We start from the raw sequence: 19060 nt of genomic DNA on the forward strand, positions 1-19060 counted from the left end.
TAGAGTACACACTCTACGTACCTACTGAAAACTCCTTCATAAGATTTTACTTATCAAACAAAGAAACCCTGGTTTTTCCATTTGACGTTTGTTTTACCCTAGGACAGCATTATAACGGGTTTATATGGGTTAATTTTGTTGCAATGTAGAGTCGATACAATTGATTTCATTATTTATGTTACATATGAAATTGCTTTGAAAAACAGGCAATATCTAAAGTGACTCAAGTGATAAGTAAAGGTGAATTTGCTCAACTCAATGGGTTGTTGACAAAGGCTGCACGGCAGAGTTTGATACGCGAGTTAGATCGCAACTGGGGTGAAAAACAACGCTCTTTATTGGCTTTACAAAGTGACGACATCCAGATATGTTCACCGAGGAAAGTTTACTTCATAAGGATAGCTGGTAAATATTTCTGGTTTGTTATAAATATTTTCTCTTTACAAATTTTCGTTCCTTATTTCACCCCTTTTAAGATTTATTTTTATGACAAAAAGTAGCCTATGTCCTTCTCCTATATCTATACCAAAATTCGTCAATATTGGTTTAGCGGTTTAGGCATGAAAACACAACACAGAGTTTACTTTCACATTTATATTATTTGTATGGACTGTTATATCGTAAATAATGTGTTAGAACACATAACCTAGAGGTTTGTTTATATCACACGCATCTTATAAAAGGTAATTATATATAACTTACCTCGAAAGTTCGTGGAATTACACATCTATTTGACAAATTTTATTGAAATCGGTTACCGGAATGTGCGCGAAACCGGATTCATTCTCTAGTTTGCCACCCTTAGAGGGGAACTTTTTTCAAATTGAAATGGAAGCAATGAGGTACTCTCTTCACAACAAAAAAGAATTCTCAAAATCGGTTCTCAATTTTTTTTATAATATCAAGTGACGGGACGATCAAGTCGTGCGCCTGATGGTAAGCTATACGCTTGTCCATAACATTTGTAGTGCCACTCAGAGCTTTAAATCGCAAAGATCTGATGGGCACCGATACTGCGCCCGTCACCCTGAGACATAAGTTGACAAGTCCCACGTGTCTATAATTTCAAAATTTAGTTATCGCGTAGCATATTTACAAAAAATACAGTCGAATTGAGACCCTCCACCTTTTTTGAAGTAGGTTAAAAATGCGAATCGTAACATACTACCTATTAAGGTTATATGCTACGATTCTATTTTCTATCTCAGACATTGAAAAATGGCAATTAATCTTAAATGTATGATTTTCAATTTAAGTTAACTGTAATGCAATAGTCACATAATGTATCATTATCATGTCCTTTGATAAGGAAATAGTGGAGGAGACCTTTTTGTATAAATTGGTTTATATTTATCCCGTCATATTTTTATCCCGTATTCACCAATTACTTGTCCGGTAGTTGAATAGTGAACATACGGGTAAACTCGGCGCCCCGAGCTACGATTGTCACATTCCCCATCTTCCGTGACAACAGTGTCCTCCTATAACCACATTCCTACACAGATCTTTCCATGCATTCCCTTCACTTATTCACTTTCCTTTATCCTCTGCCCGTCAATCTAAGGTTGGCCGTGCCGATGGATGCGTGGCCAGAGGCAAGTCTTGTCGTAAGCGCGCCGTTTTGCCCTGGGGTTTGGCGCACTCAGAGTGCTAGTAGCCTTGTCCTGGTATGCGGGGCTCTAATAGGGTGTACTTCAGTTTTCCCTTGCTGTTCGTGGGATAGCAATGATTTTAAAAAATTAATAAAAATGTGAATGACGGCGACGACCCCATCACGCCATGTCTCACGAAAGGGCGAAAAGCGGGCTGAGGAAAGCCACTTTGCTACGCTGAATGTGAGAGGAGGGATGGATAGTAAAATTGATGAAGTATGTCAGATGATGGATGATACATAGATGTGTTGTGTGTAAGTCAAACGAAACGAAAGGGATACGGAACCACCAAGCACCGCACATATACGGCGTACTGATCAGGGGTGTCAACAACAAGTAAAGGCTGTCAAGGTGTAGGCGTGGTTCTGTCCGCTAGAATGGAGGAATGTAAGAACGAGTATGAATTTGTAAATTCAACACTTCTCTGGATGCGACTAAATTGGATTGACTCGACTTTTTGTGATAAGGGTTTATGCCCAGACATGGGATTGAGGGGATGCCAGGGTCCAAAGTGAAAATGAGGAGTTTTGGGATAGCGTGAGAGACGTTTTACTGAAGGTGAAGCAGAATAAAAGAGTTATTATGTTAGGTGACTTTCATGGATGGGTTGGAGTTAAACGTGATGGATATGAAAGCGTTCTAGGTAGTTTTGGTGATAGTAGGGTGAATGAAAATGGCGTATGTGTTTTAGAGATATGTTTGGAGTGGAAGCTTTGCGTGACAAACACAATGTTTTGTCACAAAAAGATCTACACGTATACTTGTCAGAGGGAAAATGCTGTAAGTATGATTGATTCTGTAATTGTGGATGATAGGATCAAAAATAAAGTTATAGACACACGAGCATACTGTGGTGGTGCTGTAGACACAGACCACTTCTTGGTAGTAAGCCGGTTAAGAGGTCTTTTTAAATGTTGGCGACACCGCGTGAAGCAGGCTATAACAGCTATAGAAAAAATAAAGGTGGAAAGACTTCAAGAAGAAAGAGTAAATGATGAATATAAGAATAAGTTAAGAGATAGATTCGATAAGTCGGAGGTGAGTCGTGGTAGTGGGAATGAAATTGAAGAGTTGTGGAATTTGATAAAAGAAACTGTGACGAATGTGGCGATCGAGGTGTGTGGTGTATCTAAGAGGAAGAAAAGGTGTCAAAACAAGAATACATAGTTTGATTGTGAGGTAAGAAAGGCTGTAAATGAGAAGAAGAAAACGTGGTTAGATTGGTTATGTGCTAAAGGTAACCAAAGAGTGTATGGAATAAACGGTACTAGGGAATTACGAGAGGAATATAAAAAGAGAGTAAAAGAACTAGTAGATCAAAAGAAGTCTGAACAAAGGAACGAACTGTATAGAAGATTATTGAAGACTTTCAGGCTAACGTAAAGTGATTTTGGAAGTCCATAAGGGCAGCTAGAGGAAAGTTAAGTGACTTACAGTTCAATATAATTAGAGATAAGAATTGAAACATTATAAAGGTAGAGAAATGTATACTTGACAGATGGAGAGAATATTTTGAAAGTTTATTTGAAAATGATGAAGAAATCATTGTGATGAGCATGAAAGGTGAGAGTGATGATAGTGAGGACGAAAGTGAAATAAATGAAAATGAGATTTTGAAAGCACTGAAAGGCATGACAGCGGGAAAGTCAGCAGGTTATGATAGAGTGTCGGTAGAGATGCTGAAGGCTGGAGGAGGCTTAGTGGTCAGTATGCTGCATCGTTTTTTTAATATAAGCTGGAGGAAGGGCACAGTACCAAGAGATTGGTGTAAATCAGCCATTAAATTAATAGTGAGTGTTGGGTGTGGCAGAAACAACATGAAAGTAGGGTGAATGTTGTAGAAATGAGAGCTTTGCGCAATATGTGCGGTATTAGTCTTAAAGATACAATGCCAAATAGTGAGGTAAGAGAGCGTTGTGGTATGAAAGATGATGTAGTGACAAGGATAGAGAGAGCGATGTTTCGATGGTTTGGTCATGTAGAAAGAATGCATGTTGGTCGATTGACGGCACAAATTTATAGAGCGAATGTGGATGGAAGCGTGGGGAGAGGTAGACCTCGGCGAACATATCTCAATCAGATTGAGGATGTCCTTAAAAAGGCCGGGTTAAAAGTACCAAAAATAAACGGGCATGTATGAAGAGATTGACTTCCTTCGCCTCCTCTACTCCCAGTTGAGGAGGCGAAGGAAGTTTGTCAGGAGCGTAGCAAGTGGGAGTCCATAGTCTCTGCCTACCCCGGTGGGAGATAGGCGTGATTATATGTATGTGTGTATGTATGGTTTATTTTTTATCATTAAATTTGAACTTTTTTAAAGTGCAGATTGCACGCTACTTCAACATATCATATTGCACATCCCTAGTTATACCTTACCATACTTTTATAATACGATTGCTTAATACCTAAGATGAGACTTATCATCTCTGTATTATCTTTCCAGATAAGAAATTTTGTGATGTTGATATGGCATTCTTAGCCTTGAAATGGGCGCCAATAAACAGTTTAGACTCCTTAATATTTACGGAAATATTCGCAAGGTTTCATCGTGAGTATACGCCGCACAGCATTCCAGAGTGGACGATCGCCTATTTCAAAGTCACTAGGTTTGAAGTGTTACGAAGAAAGTAAACGTCGCTACGTTTATACGTCCATTCTTCACTTTACATTTAAAACTTTATCGGGAAATAGAATTTAACCAATAACCTATCTGAATCTAGCTATAGGCATTTCCATGACTGGCTCGTATTCATGTCTAAAAGTATTTTTTTGCACCAATTCAACGGCGTTTTATATTCCCGGACACATTATTCGAGCCACCTCGCATTTTTGTTGTAAAGGGCTAGAATACAAAAATAGTGTTCTTATCGAAGGAAAAGTTTTCCACCGGTTTTGCAAATCCAAATTCCCAACAAGGACTTATGGAGAAGACGTTTAGTATACTAGTTTCAAAATTGTATAATAGTTTTTGATCAATCAAACATTGTTTAAGCTTAGGGCATTTAATACTGAAAATGCGTGGTGGCTCGAATTATGTGTCCGGAAGTGTAGTAATATGTCAAAATTATGTAGGAACCTATTGGAGACACTGCTTTATTTCTTGTTTTAACGGGTCTTAAGGCCATGTAATATTCCGGAGAATTTCTTACTTTAAGTTAAATTACGTGATGAAGACGAACTAGTATTAAAAATGAGTTGGATCGAATAAATGGTCTAACAGAACGGCGTACCCCCTAAATCAACAACGAGGAACGTAAATACGTAGAAACATTTATTTTTAATAATCCAGATAGACTAAATCTTTGATGTTGGTCTACATGGTCTTGAATTAATCTACCGATCTCTTCAACAATGTCGCTAGTGATTCAAAATATCGTGTAAGCGACTATCGGGAATACTAAAAAAATCATCTATGTAGTTTTCCAAAATATCATATGGAAGTAATGACTTTGTGAAACTACGATTTTATTGAATGTAAAATTAAAGGTAGATGAAAATATCTTAGCATTATGCCATATGTATGAAAAATCAACATGGGAAATTTTGTAAAATGACGAATCAATGTTAAAATAATTACTGTTCCTGCTCGTTTTATAAATAAAACGTTTAGAGTTAGATGTATTGTAATTTTACTACAAAAATATAAATCGAGTACATTTGCTTATCTTGAGCTTCGTAAATTCGGCCTTTCTACGATTCTCTTCTTGAATTGCTCAGACTACACTGCATAAACGGGTTGAACACGGTTCATCAACCTTTTTTATGTTGTGTATTTAGTAAATAATTTAAATATCTAAGAGGAGCGTATACGGGTTTTCTAGATATGCCTTTAGTTGGTTAGAGAAACGTGCCATGGTGACGCCATCTATAACTCTGTGATCCGCGCTCCAGCTCACTGTGAGAATGTGCCGTTTTACTACGTTGCCTGCTATATCGAATCTTGGTAGCATCTGAAATTTTACAATCATAATTATGCAATCAGAATTGTATGAATTTTGCATACATTATACAATACATGAACTGATTATATGACCGTTCTAGTTAAATGAAGTATCCACGCTTTTTTAATGTAGGTACTAAAGGTACATGCAAATGTATATGCAAATGACTCACTTGAATTTTACCGAGGGCTCCAATTGAAACTTGCGGTGGGAAGATGACTGGCTTAGTGTATGTGCCTCCGACCTGTATTTAAAAAACATGACTGTAGGTGCACAATTAATTTTAACTTTCAAATATATGCCGTACTGATCAATTTATAATTCGCAATACGATTTATAGTGATTTCTCCTGTGGTTGTGTAATGAGAGGTAAGCCTTGGCAGAGCTAGAGCCCGAAAGCTTTCAAGAATGACAAAGCCTAGCCTAGGTAGAGACGGAATGCTCAAGGCTTTTAAAAATTCATCGAGATCGGCAAGTATACTAGATGCCTAGTCGCTGCCAAATTTGTATATACCGCCGATTTCCAAAGAGCAGTCAAAATTGTGAAAAGAAATACCGCGTGGAATCAATCAGAATTTGCGAGTCGCAATTTGAAGGGGAAAATACTTCTTGATGGTCTTTCTACTGATTCCGATCACTTCTTTTTATATCGAGTTCTTAGGTTTTCGCGATTGTTGCACCTAGGAAATGAAACTATTTTCCGGATTTAAATCGCGTATATTTGTTTTTTTTCAAACTTCTTTTTAGGTATAACCGGTACAGCTAACTATTAAAGGTACAGCTACGGCCGTATAGCGGTTCATTTGCAGAACTTAATATTTGTTGTAGTTTTAGGTCTATCCTAAAAATATATATAATTATAAATCCATGTTTTTTATAAAAACAGGACGTTCACGGCGCTGATCATCTCGTGTCGGCAGTGACATATGCGGATAGGCCTTTAATGTTCAATTTCACCTATTTTCGCCCCACAATTGGTTGTTTTTCACTTTATCCTTTTATAAGTCTAATGAACTAGGTACGTTATATAACCATATTTTTGATGAGTGTTTAACGTTACAGCGGATGTAAAGTTTAATATCTCGAGAGCTATTTTATCTTTGTTTTAACATTGATCACTTTGTTAGTGTCGCCATATTTTTATTGGCTGATGATGTATTTCAAAAACTTACAATGCCAATATTAGAAATTGTAAATGTGCCTCCAGTAAGTTCACTAAGCCCGAGTTGACCCTTTGCACCTTTCTCTTGAAGATTGTTCAGTTCGCGAGCTATTTGAAGAATACTTTTGCTTTGCACGTTCTGAAAACCAAGACACATTTATTATGTGCTCAATTATACGAGAAAAGTAGGTACTTCTTAAGCGAATAGCCACCAACGCCAACAGTAATATTTGCTTTGGCATAAGTGGATTTGCATAGTTTGTGATTTTTACCTTGATTACGGGTACAACTAATCCATTAGGCGTGTCCATAGCAACACCGATATTGTGACTTGCTTTGTAAATAATATTTTCACAACTGCTATCAAGACTACTATTTATTATTGGATATGCAGCCAAACTGAGGGAGGTAGCTTTGATAATGATTGGCATGTAGGTTAGCTTGACACCTCTTTCTTGAGCCATGTTTTTCAAAACCTCTCTTGACTCTACTAGTTTTGTGACGTCGTATTCATCGCTAAAGACGAAATGGGGGATTTTCTGTGAAATCAAAATAGCAACAGTTGCAATGTGTTTCCTGTTTTACGCATATTACGAGAAGTGTTTAGTACACGTAGTAGTAGTAATATCTGGTTTGCGACTTTTAAATCAAAATTATTATTATATTACATAATTCTTAATACTTTACCATCGCCTCAGTCATGGTTTTCACCATAGCTTTAACAAAGCCTGTAATCGGCACTACTCTATCTTCTAGTAGAATTTCAGTTGTAACTCTGGCTTGAGTCACCGGTATAGAAACAGCTTGTATTGTCGTTGGATCTGGTATTTCGTTTGATACATCCGCTGAAATGTTGAGATACCCCAAAATATCCTCCTTTAATATTCTTCCATTTCTACCACTAGCTTTTACTTTACTGAAGTCTACCTGAAATGATTTTGTTTATGTGATAGTTACCATTGGTGCGAATGAATAAGTAATGGTATATAACTTGTCGTGTTATAGATTTAAATATTACTAACTTTGTACTGTGCTGCTATTCTTCTAACTGATGGTGTCGTTAATACTTTTATTTTTTGGCTAACAGCTTTGTCTACCTTTGGTACTTCTGCCTTTACTTTTTCAGGATCTGTTGGACCTGGTACATAAATAAAGTGAGATATACTAACGAGTCTTTTCATGGTTTTGTGATCTATGTACATACGAGTAGTATATGAATTAGTTTTTACTTTATCTGTACCATTTATACAGGTAACTATCTACAAATATTGCGTAATCGAAAAGAAATCCTTGAAAAAAGCCCAATTCGCTATTACCTTTTCCTTTTCTATGTGTTCCTTTAAAAAGGTAGAGTACAAAATTACAGTAAAAGAGATGCAAAACTTCACCTGTGTCTTCTTCGTCGACTTCAATATCAATGAGTGGTCGTCCAACCAGTGCAGTCTGGTCGACCTCGTGATACAGTTTAGAGACAACACCGTCATATCGACTAGTGATCGTGACAGCCGCTTTATCGCTTTGCACCTCGCAAATGTTGTCGAACTGCTGCACTTTATCACCGACTTTTACAAACCTGGAATTAATAAACAGAATATTGCAGTGATACGTACGGCATACTTGTAGTTTTCTGTGTTCTATATTAAAGGTTAGTATTAATTTTCAAAAACAAATCTTTCTTATCTGTTCTGCACAATATTTGTTATAGTTTTGAAATCTTGCGGCATATGCGGCAAAGCATCCGCTATGAACCCAATGCTACTACTTAGCATTGTGTTTAGAGTTAGCTGTTTTTCGGAAACTGGCAATTATATTTTTGACCATAAAATGGTATTGTTAGTCATTCATGATTTAAATGTCAATACTTTAAACATCCATGTTGTTGTCAGTACAAGAAGTTAGTACCACAAAGTTCAATAAATTGGTCAGCTTCCTAATGTAGTTTATCAGATTTTAATCTCAAATTTCAAAAAGAATTTTGTATTAAATTAGGGTGGCAAAAAGGGACGTCCAAGGGAAAACTCATTGACTGGTCGTATACACACTCAGTGTGCGCAAATGGTGACGTACTGACCGCGTTTAATATTATACGAATTATACTCGATGTACGAATCATTTCGAGGTATTACAAAATGTGTTCGACACACAGATTTGTAATTTTGTTTTTTTTTAGGTGATAGATGGGAAGCGACCTGTCCATAACAGTTGCAGAGCCACTCAGAGTTTTAAATCACAAAGATCTGAGGGGCACTGTCACTGCGCCCGTCATCCTGAGACATGTTGATAAGTCTCATGTGCCTGTAATTTCACCAGAACCCTTACCCTAAAAACCGGAACGTAGTAATGTTCACATTACTGTTTGGCGGCAGGAATAGGTAAGGTGGCACTATTTCCCTGGATGGACTCTTTTGTCATAGAAGACCCTCACAGCGAAGCATCCCATAAATTTTCAAAATATAAATTAAAAATAAACACGTGAACAAAAGTTCAAGTTCAAAACAACAATTAAGTTACTCGGCTGGCTTTGGCAAACTTAAACTTTCAAGTAAATATAGTATTATATATGTTTGGAACTTTGGACGTCACTTTTTGGGCCACCTACAGAATCGTGCCAGTTCTGACCTACCATTCTTTGATGACAACTTCTCGTATGCCTTCACCAATATCGGATAATTTGAAAGCGACTGTTTTGTTGGCGATCCGACTTGTATGGAATCCGCTTGGATGGAAATGTTTTTCTAGTCTTGAGGGTTTGTCTTTCTTTAGTCTATCCTGAAAAAGTTGTGCTTCTGTGCCTATTTATAAAACTAGGTAACTGATTAAATATGGTATGATAGCGATTAAATAAATCATTGACTAATTACATGTAGATAGCTCAAAATCTACTTATTTGCTGTGATAAGTTTTTGTCACGCATCGTTATCTTATTTTTTATCTTATTGCCATGAACTCACTTGTAACTGCTGATTTTTATTTTACACACCTGATTTTGTTTTAGAGTTTAAGTAGGTATTTTTATTACATTAATTTAAGTAAATACAAAAATGTTGAACGACATTTAGATGCAAATGAGCTGATGCGTAAAGTTAGAAATGAATTTGCATTTTAATTAGGATTAATAAACTACTTTAATGTCACTTTCAAGCGTTTCATATTATTACTTTCCATATACACTATAGTGCTGGACAATTCGATTGGCATCTAGTATATGTTCGATTATGTGCGATAATATTTGTTTGCAGCCGAAACCGGTCCGGTCACTGCTTGCAATCTGCACGTGATACACGTAAGGAGGGAAATATTCATTAATTACTTACTATTTGCGTTAGCAGACTTAACTTACGGCATTTCTTAATATTCCACACGTTTAAAACACATCTTCTCATAAGAAATGCCATTTTTAACACACACTGTAAGGTATATAACAATTTATAAATGTAATTAGTTGGAGTAGCTCGACGACATTGTAAATGAGCGTGTCGCCTCACGACCGCGAGCTGACTGCGAACGTCGTGTTATCATTTGGTTGAATTAACATTTAACTTCACAATTATTCATTTTACTACTCTTTCTTGGGCCATAACAACACCGCTACCCCGAGGTCATGTCGTTATCTCACTACGTCATAGTGATACCAATTATTTCCTTCTTTTATCAACAATGATGTATGTTGCGCACCCCAGCGAATAAGAATCAAGATTACATAACATTAAAATTTATATTTCAATCAAGGACTTGAAGAATGAAAGTCAATAATAAGCAATTATTTTATTAAAGACATAATAAACATGTTAATAAAGTGAATAAATACAATAATATATATCGATAACGGTGATGTTATGTTTGACGAAACTCTGAGGCAACTTATAACCAGACTAAGAGATTGCGGGAATATGTACGATATTCCAACCGACGACGACTCCTATTCTACATAGCTAACATGTATCACAGAGGCGCTCTGTCAAGTGTTTTGTTTTAGTTACACGACAACAGCAAAGTGAACTATGTAAATAGTTAATACAAAAGCAAAAGGTACGGTGTATCGCAGCGCTACAATAAAATAATCCACATGAAATGAAACAAATTTAAAAAATAATGTCTGTGCATTGTGTAACTCGTGTCTTTCACACTTTTTGTGTACGGATATTTATTTACATTACGTTGGAACTGCCTGCTCTTAGACACTACACATTTTTACGTAGACATATTGTATATTATATAGGTTTTCAAAAACATTTTTTATTAGATGATCCGAAAGAAAATTTATAGGTATATGTACGTTTGACAGTTTACTATTAAACAATGTTACATATTTTTAACAGCATAGAACAGACACACCGCTATATCAAAAAAACCCATAACGATTTACTAACATCAAGCTGTAAATAATTCAAGAGATTGCTCCCGTTTTTGTACGATTCGCTGAAGAGTAATACATATCTAGCAACATTTAAATCTATGATACGATGTCATTACACTGAGTTGTTAAAATTTTGTTTTGTTTTGTAGTCGCATATTGACAAAATTCTATCAAGTGCAAAGCAATAACGTAGTTAATATTCTTTTTCTGTAGTTACTTATATTACCCTTTTTAAATCTTTAATCGCGTAACGAGATTCAGATTATGTGGCAAGGATGGAAGACTCGGTAAAATAAATTTTCCAAAAAACAAGTTGTATATCAGTTTTAAGCGGTCTAGTTCAAAATGTCAAGACAAATATGTGATTGTGATAAGTAGCACTGGTTCTTATGGACTAAATAGTAATAAATATTGTTAATCGTTCAATTCCAGCGGGATTACTATCAATTCATATCAAGTAGTCATTGTTAAGACGATTTTTAGTAATAATTATTTTGATTCAAATACAAAATAGAAAAAAGCTCTCGTTTATGAAGACGCAGTCATGAAGTGTTGTTAATTAATGTTAATGTTTTATATCTTAATAATTTTATAATCCAAGTCTAGTTGTTAATTTATCAAAATTTCACTAGCCTTTTACAATGTTACTTTAATACACCATAAGAGCAAGGCCAACATTTTTGTAGTAACTACGACATATAGAGTTCGTTACCGAACTGACGTTAACACAATTTTGAATGAAATTATTAGTCGGTAAATAATTAGTCTTGCTTACATTTTAAAATTACGCGTTAATTGATTTAATGTTCATTATTTACTCTTGGTTATGGTTCGGCATTTTAGAAATATATTAAAAAGCATTTCAAAGATTTGTTCGTGGTGATGATAAAATTTAATTTCATTATTTGAAAATCAAAATTAATATATAAACTCGCAAAACAATGTAGCCCATCAAGAACATTTTCACTACAACATTATAGAAGTACTAACAAGACGAGACGAGACGAAAAACGATATGTATTCGCAAGAGACACCGTACAACTAGGACAAAATTATTAGAGAAGAAAAAATTGCCTTCAGAGCAATTAACACTTCTACGCTTGGCATTTACAAGCAGCTACGTAACAGTATTTCATCTTCCTTGTACGATGTCTGTAAGTTACGTTACGTATTGTTGTCGAAGCGACTACCCGACAAGGTTAGGTACAATAGATACGAACACTACTTGCTCATCTAGTTTAACACCATATTACATAGTAATGAAGCGACAACATCAACTAAACACCGACGTGAATTTACCATTATCCTGATGGGAAATATGACACCTAATTAGGAAGAGCTAACGACCGCATACAAGACTGGGTCCGGATTATTAGTAAATACACTTACTAAAAGCATAGCTCTTAGCGAGTACTTGCATTTGTGAGAAATATTTTCAAAGTGCAACTTCGAACATTAAATATTAAAAAAAATCTTAAAGTTATTATTGTGCTGTTACATGTTTACGCAAACATCGAGAACAAAAATGTGTTATATTTTCTTTGATTAAATACATTTTGATCAATGTTGCAGTCCTGATTACTCTACCTTAAAATATTAATAATAATTTACCAGTTAATGTTTACATATTCGTAAGGTGTCACAGTTTAACATCGCCAACAACGCTATCTCTCATTCCTTAAGATCCGACATTCGTTGTAATTTTATAACACGCTTTCAATATGTTTTTCGTGAAATTGGGAATGGTAAACTTATTATAATTAGCATTTTTAATACTAAAAATAAACTAATAGTAAGCACATAAGCGTAAGGCATCGGGTATGTATTAAAAAAATAATTCAAAAACAGAATTTTGTAAAATTAAAATATACCTACGTATGATCCTCATTATATCAAACAACGACGCAGTACCTTCATACAGTTGAATACTGAAGTGTATGCACATCCCCAACGAATAAAAGTAATCTTAAAAAGTAAAAAATATGAAAAAAAAATGTTATGGAAATTACAATTTTTTTAGTAGTAGTAGAGCTTTTGCCTTGTGAAAGAGTTCGTTCATGGAAGTACTGCCCCCTTACTTATTTCTGCCGCCAAACAGTAATATAAGAGCTACTGCGTTTCCATTTTGAAGGGGTGCTGGTGAAATTACAGGCAGTTGGGACTTGTTAACTTTGTCTCAGAGTGACGGGCGCACTGGTCCTCAGGTTTTTGTGATTTAAAGCTTTAAGTGACACTAATTGTTATGGGAAGGCGTGTTGTTTACCAAGAGGCGCACGATTTCTGCGGTGGTCCCGCTGCTTGATATAAAAATAATAATAATGCGTTCTATTACAAGTGACGCATTTTATTTTTGCAACTTTTTCTTAAGAGGTATAAGACATTACTTTCATTTGCCGGGGATATTTATGTGAATTAGAATTCCACAGTACATTCATGTTTGAAAAATAATTTAGTATATCCATCGTCGTACTAACTTCAATATTTTTACATATCACGAATTTAACACATCTTAAAACTATAAACCATTATTTTAACATTAAAAATACTTTTAGAATTCCACATTTTGAATCATCAATCGCTAAAAAATTATATTTACTTAACTTTTAAGTAAGTCTATTAGTGTAATAACATTTTGGTTTGGTTGAATAAACTTATTTAGCTTAGTTCGTTACTTAAATTTACGCATCAAGGTTGCACTTATTTTAGTGTGTACTTAATTGTTGTTCTGGGTGCTTGAGCGTATCTTATGCAACATAACGGGATCCATAATTACAATTACACTATTTCACTACTTGCTCGCACATATTTTACAATTGTATTAGTTCAAACATCTTCACTTGTGTCAATATAACACGTTACGTTTATTTTTAAGCACGCTAATTTTTGTTTTCACTTGCCTACTTGTAGGTATTGAACGTTAATTCACACACGGTTAGCCTATTAGAGCGAAGGAGAAAGCTTGAACGAAAATTATTTAACATATCTATATATGAATAACAACAGGAAGCTCTTTTTCTAAACTTTTAAATGAAAAAGATACGTTGAATTACTATTTCGCACCCCTCATGGAAGAATGTCATAAGTGGGGTTACGTCAAACATGTTTATTTACGATTTATGATGCTCGTCGAAAGGGTCAAATATAAGAATTAATTCTTTTTAAGTAATAACGCATACACTCAACATAGCCCCGCACTAGGGAAACCCTGTGTCGCGGGTGCCATAGACGCACACATAGACAACCACAAATTTACCCAACTTACGAGAGAAATAAATGTAGACCATACAAATGTTTCTCCCGGCCCGGGAATCGAACCTGGGACCTCTGCGTGGCTGTCGTTCGGCCATGGAGGCAGTAAATTAAGTTACTGTTCCATTAGATACAGAAAAATATAACCCACATCCTCTCCAATTCTTGTAACTCTATCTACAATATTAGTCAATACAGTTACAAAAATTGGAGAGAATGTGGGTTATATTTTTCTGTATCCAATGGAGCAATAAACGTTTTTGACATAACTTCATTTACGCGATTCTTCCATGATTGGTGCGATTTATTGTAGTCGTGGCGATTAAGTATTCCACTTTAGAAGTCCGTTGTGTGAGGCATAAACGTTCGCTCATGGTCTGGTCAAGGAGATTGCTGTCGGGGAGACGAGGAAGAGAGTGGGCGCGGCGCTACGAGCGGCACCAGCTCAGGCTGGGGCCGCGGCCCGCGTCACACCGCCGGCTCGGAGGACGTAGTTACCTCCGCGAATTTGACTTCGCGCCGGAACGACGTTGTACGGCGCGGCGGGCTGCGGCGCCGCGGCGGCGGCTGTAGGCTCGCAGAGGAGGCTTGCTGTAGCAGCCGCGGAGGTTGCGTCATACTCCGGCTAAACGGAGAGTGACGAAGGAATTGACGTGCTACTATTGGTTGCCAGTAAGAACTCCCTGAGAAAACAAATAATAATAATGCATTTAATTGATTTCGATCCGTAAGTGGTCAAACCAGCTTAGAAGCTGAGAAAAATAAAGATAATAATAATAATAATAATTGGTAGCATACCGAAAACTCTTCCTACCACCTTAAAAATAATAGATCTGCACCCTAAAACCTACATACATCTCCAAAAGTCAATTGTATTGTATTAGACACTTGCTCGCTAGCCCGCCGCTTCTTTAACATGACCTCACTCCGAAATACCCCTGGTACAACAAACTCCACACAAAACCATCACTTACTCTCATCTCAACCAAAACAGGATACTTGGCCCGTAATTGGTTCCGAATATCCGACCTTGAGTCGAGTTCAAAAAAAATCTTTGTCATAATAATAACGCACACACTCATAGCACCGCACCAGGGAAACCCTGTATTGCGGGTGCCATGGACATACACATAGACAACCACAAATTACACCCAAGCTCACGAGATAAATCGTATCGAGATAAATTCGTGAATTTCGTTTTCCTCAAAGGTTGACTGGTAAAAAATGCTTTTAGCATTAATTCCGCCTCTTGTACCATAGGTGTTGTGGTCAATAAAGTTTAATAAACAAAAGACACTGTGTAAGTAATACATTAAAACCATCACTATTGAATACAGTCAAGAGAATATCAAGCTTGACGCATTCGACTTTCGACCGTTCTTATCACAAGGGGCATAGAGTTAAATTTAGATCTAGTGTCCAGCTTGACATGCTCATGACCTCGTACAAGTAAATGTTAACTCAATTTTACAGTTGTTTGTAGTCCACACCTACCTTTGCCTTTGCCTTTAGAATTAGTAGAGCGAGACCTCCAGTCGTCGCTGCGTAGGCGACCGCGGGAGCCCTCGTGCACGGCGTCGACGCTGGCGGAGCGTGTGAGGTTGCTCCCGGTCGCCTCGCGATCGTTGGTGCCACCTGCGCCCATCAGACCCTCACTCACCGAGTACAACTTGTGGGTTATGTCCTTGCCTGGAAATTATAATAAATAACAGAGTCAACTATTTTGTTTATTTTTATGCAAATACGACGCGAAAAAAGTGCGATTCAAGGAAAAGGCGAACAGAGTTCGATGAGAACCGGGGAAGCGGTAAAATAAATAAGATCTGCACGAGCAGAAATACATACAAATGTATGTACGTGAGAGAGGGCCCAGTCTTTGCTCAGTCTTGGCACAAAACGTTATTCAGAATTATTACCAGTTATATATTGACCTTCATGACTAATGTAAATTATTATAAGATTCTTTGTTTCACTCGTAAACAAAACTAGGTTACACCACCAGTTACAAAACTACAACGGTTTTATATAATACAACATATTTATAGTTATAAAAATGGATACCGTCCCCTAAACTAGGTAAAAGCCCTGTGTTTTATGAGTTGAAGGGTCTCAAAAATATGGCATGCAATTTTTTTTTATGCACACACTCATCTGAGCCCCGCACTAGGGAAACCCTGTGTTGCGGGTGCCATGGGCACATACATAGATTACACCCAAACTCACGAGAGAAATAAATGTAGGCTATACAATTATTTCTCCCGGCCCGGGAATCGAACTTGAGACGTCTGCGTGGCAGTCATGGCAGAGCATGGTAACCGCTCGGCCACAGAGGCAAGCTTAAATTGTGAGTGGACATTTGAATTAGTTGTTATACCTACATATCAGACTCACATACGTTGCTTTGATCGCAAAGTAAGTAGGTACCTAAAGCACTTGTGTTATGGAAATATGAAACAACGATGGTACCACAAACATCCAGACCCGAACCAATATAGAAAAGTTAGTTTTCTACACTGACCCGGCCGGGGATCGAATCCAGAACCTCTGAAATGGCGACACCGTGAAAACTGGTATGCAAGCCACTCGACCACTGAGGCCGTCAAATTATTTATATGGTTAAGTAATATCAAACTCAAGTTTTGCAGCAGCTTAGTTTCTTCATAGTTTGCTAATTTTTGTTTAACTTAGAATTTGCTAAAGGTATAAATATGTACTTATAGCTTGATGTTTTGGTAGGGTGTAGTGCGACATTGTGGTAAGTAACAAGCAAAATTTGTGATCGCTTACTGTAAACTCTACAATTAGTGTAATGTTTAGTTCTTGGATAGACTCCAAATTTGAATGACAATACATCAGTAGAGACTAGCACAATATTAGGTAGTAAGTATATCAGAAAATATAAGTATAAATTAGTGTACTGAGCACAAAGGGTTTCCACATGGAGTGTCAATAAATAGTTTTGTTTTCTGCTACAGTCGGTGGGTTGGTTTGAACGCAAGTGTGCTTTAGTACGGCCGTGATTAGATGAAATAGAAAACCTACATCTTCTCTACATATGTCCGAGGAAAGTTAAGACATTATTGGATTTAGAATTTTTTTTTGCTTTTGTTTTAGTCCGCTCAGTATTGTATACATAGATTTTGTATATAGATTGTATATAAGTAAAATTGTACTGCGTCATCGACGTCAGTAAAAAACACAATTATTCAGGGGAATAGGCATCATTAATATAAATCGTGGTTAATGTTGGGTAATTGGTACAGGTAATTTATCCAGGGTCACCCCATGGATTCCAATCTCGGGTTGCGCAACGAATTCTCGGTTCTCCTCCCTCACTGCTGTAATGCATGAATTTGAACTGTTACATTACAAGTGAATGCTCGAGGTGAAGGACTTTGAAGGAATTTGAATAAAACTCAACTAAAAATATAAAATTATTTTTTTAAATATGAACGATTGAGTTACCATAAACGAGTAATTTTGTTTTTTTTTTGTGAATATTGCCAAGATAAGTTGTATGAAGTGAACAACGATAAGTTGTATGAAGACTGACTGAATAACACTTATCTAGAGGTGTATGATGTACATCCACTGCTATATTTTTTAATTAAGTCTTCCAATTTTTTTGTATGTAGTAGCTGTAAAAGCCTAATCCTATAATGCCGCAAAGAGCGTACGACATTCAGAGACTCTACAGCTCCCTGGACGGTTATATTCTGGGAAATACAACTATACAGTGGACGTTTTCGCATCCTATTCTTTTTCTAAATTAGACTTACTAATTAGATTTATTTATTATCTTGTAAACTTTACATTATTATATTCAATATATTGTATTACAAGAATCGTTACAAATAGTAATAAATGTTACATTTCAAAAAATTACAAATACCCAGTACAAGTTTTGTACTACGTAATTTTAACATAGTTAATATAGTTATGTGAAATAATGTAGGAACATATTAAATAATAATAATTATGTCAATATAATGATTGTATGCATAAAGTTTATGTAATTTATTCATTTCTGTAAAATAATATTTATACCTAATAATCTATAAATTACAACTTATATTATTAAGACACACGATACGCATATGAACTAGAAATGCTGAAATTGAAGCTGAAGCTACTGAATTTACAGAGAAAATAACGTCGAATTTTTTGCCATAAATCACTAGTTGCGTACTTTCACAGTCGCATTGTAATAAACGGCTGTCCGTCCGCAGAATCATTTTATTTTCATGCCGTATTCGTATTGTTTAATTTACATAAACTGAATATCCAATAGTTAATGTACAGTGCGTCTCACGGCTATGCCACATTCTTATATCGGTTCCAGTAACCTAAATCTTTACAGGATCATTTTCCTGAACAATTTTCAAATTAAATGTTAAATTTCATAGTCTTCCTTTTATTTAAGATGCTATATTTTTTAGAAGAAAACAATTGTTATGATTGAGGCTTTTGATCAGTATAGTAAAACTACAGGTGTTTTTTTTTTCACATATGGCGGGTTTTTAAAATATATAATACTTACTTACTTTTATAATAGTTTATAAAAGTAAAATTTCGTATCCACGGTATTTAAGTTACTTTCTCTACGTGTGGTATAGTGGTGAGTCGTATTCTAGTCAATATATATATATATACATACACACACACACACACACACACACACACACACACACACACACACACA

At 36.0% G+C, this 19060-nt stretch overlaps 3 protein-coding genes across 3 annotated transcripts in view; 1 reads left to right on the forward strand and 2 right to left on the reverse strand.

The window, feature by feature from the left end:
* Positions 1–4918, forward strand: part of LOC113236538 (m-AAA protease-interacting protein 1, mitochondrial-like) — a 6945-nt gene extending 2027 nt beyond the window's left edge. Inside the window, exons 3-4 of the mRNA XM_026472654.1 lie at positions 207–405; positions 4093–4918. Of these exons, the coding sequence (XP_026328439.1) occupies positions 207–405; positions 4093–4280 (387 nt within the window). The 3' untranslated portion in view covers positions 4281–4918. The remainder of the gene's footprint in view (positions 1–206; positions 406–4092) is intronic.
* A 274-nt stretch (positions 4919–5192) lies between these two features.
* On the reverse strand, positions 5193–10270 carry LOC113236536 (lipoamide acyltransferase component of branched-chain alpha-keto acid dehydrogenase complex, mitochondrial). The gene is made up of 9 exons (XM_026472653.1): positions 10067–10270; positions 9376–9521; positions 8141–8325; positions 7775–7890; positions 7440–7679; positions 7025–7291; positions 6763–6891; positions 5763–5834; positions 5193–5599 (listed from the first exon to the last, which is right to left on the reverse strand). Exons 1-9 carry the CDS (start codon positions 10145–10147, stop codon positions 5435–5437), a joined length of 1401 nt encoding a protein of 466 aa, XP_026328438.1. The 5' UTR covers positions 10148–10270; the 3' UTR covers positions 5193–5434.
* Positions 10271–14647: 4377 nt separating this feature from the next.
* LOC113236738 (blood vessel epicardial substance-like) overlaps positions 14648–19060 on the reverse strand; it is a gene marked incomplete at its 5' end in the record, with an annotated part of 18308 nt that continues 13895 nt past the window's right edge. Inside the window, 2 exons of the mRNA XM_026472902.1 lie at positions 14648–15041; positions 15853–16047. Of these exons, the coding sequence (XP_026328687.1) occupies positions 14827–15041; positions 15853–16047 (410 nt within the window). The remainder of the gene's footprint in view (positions 15042–15852; positions 16048–19060) is intronic.

This window comes from Hyposmocoma kahamanoa, unplaced genomic scaffold (genome assembly GCF_003589595.1).
Source record: "Hyposmocoma kahamanoa isolate Upper Pololo Valley unplaced genomic scaffold, ASM358959v1 92, whole genome shotgun sequence".
Taxonomy (NCBI): domain Eukaryota; kingdom Metazoa; phylum Arthropoda; class Insecta; order Lepidoptera; family Cosmopterigidae; genus Hyposmocoma; species Hyposmocoma kahamanoa.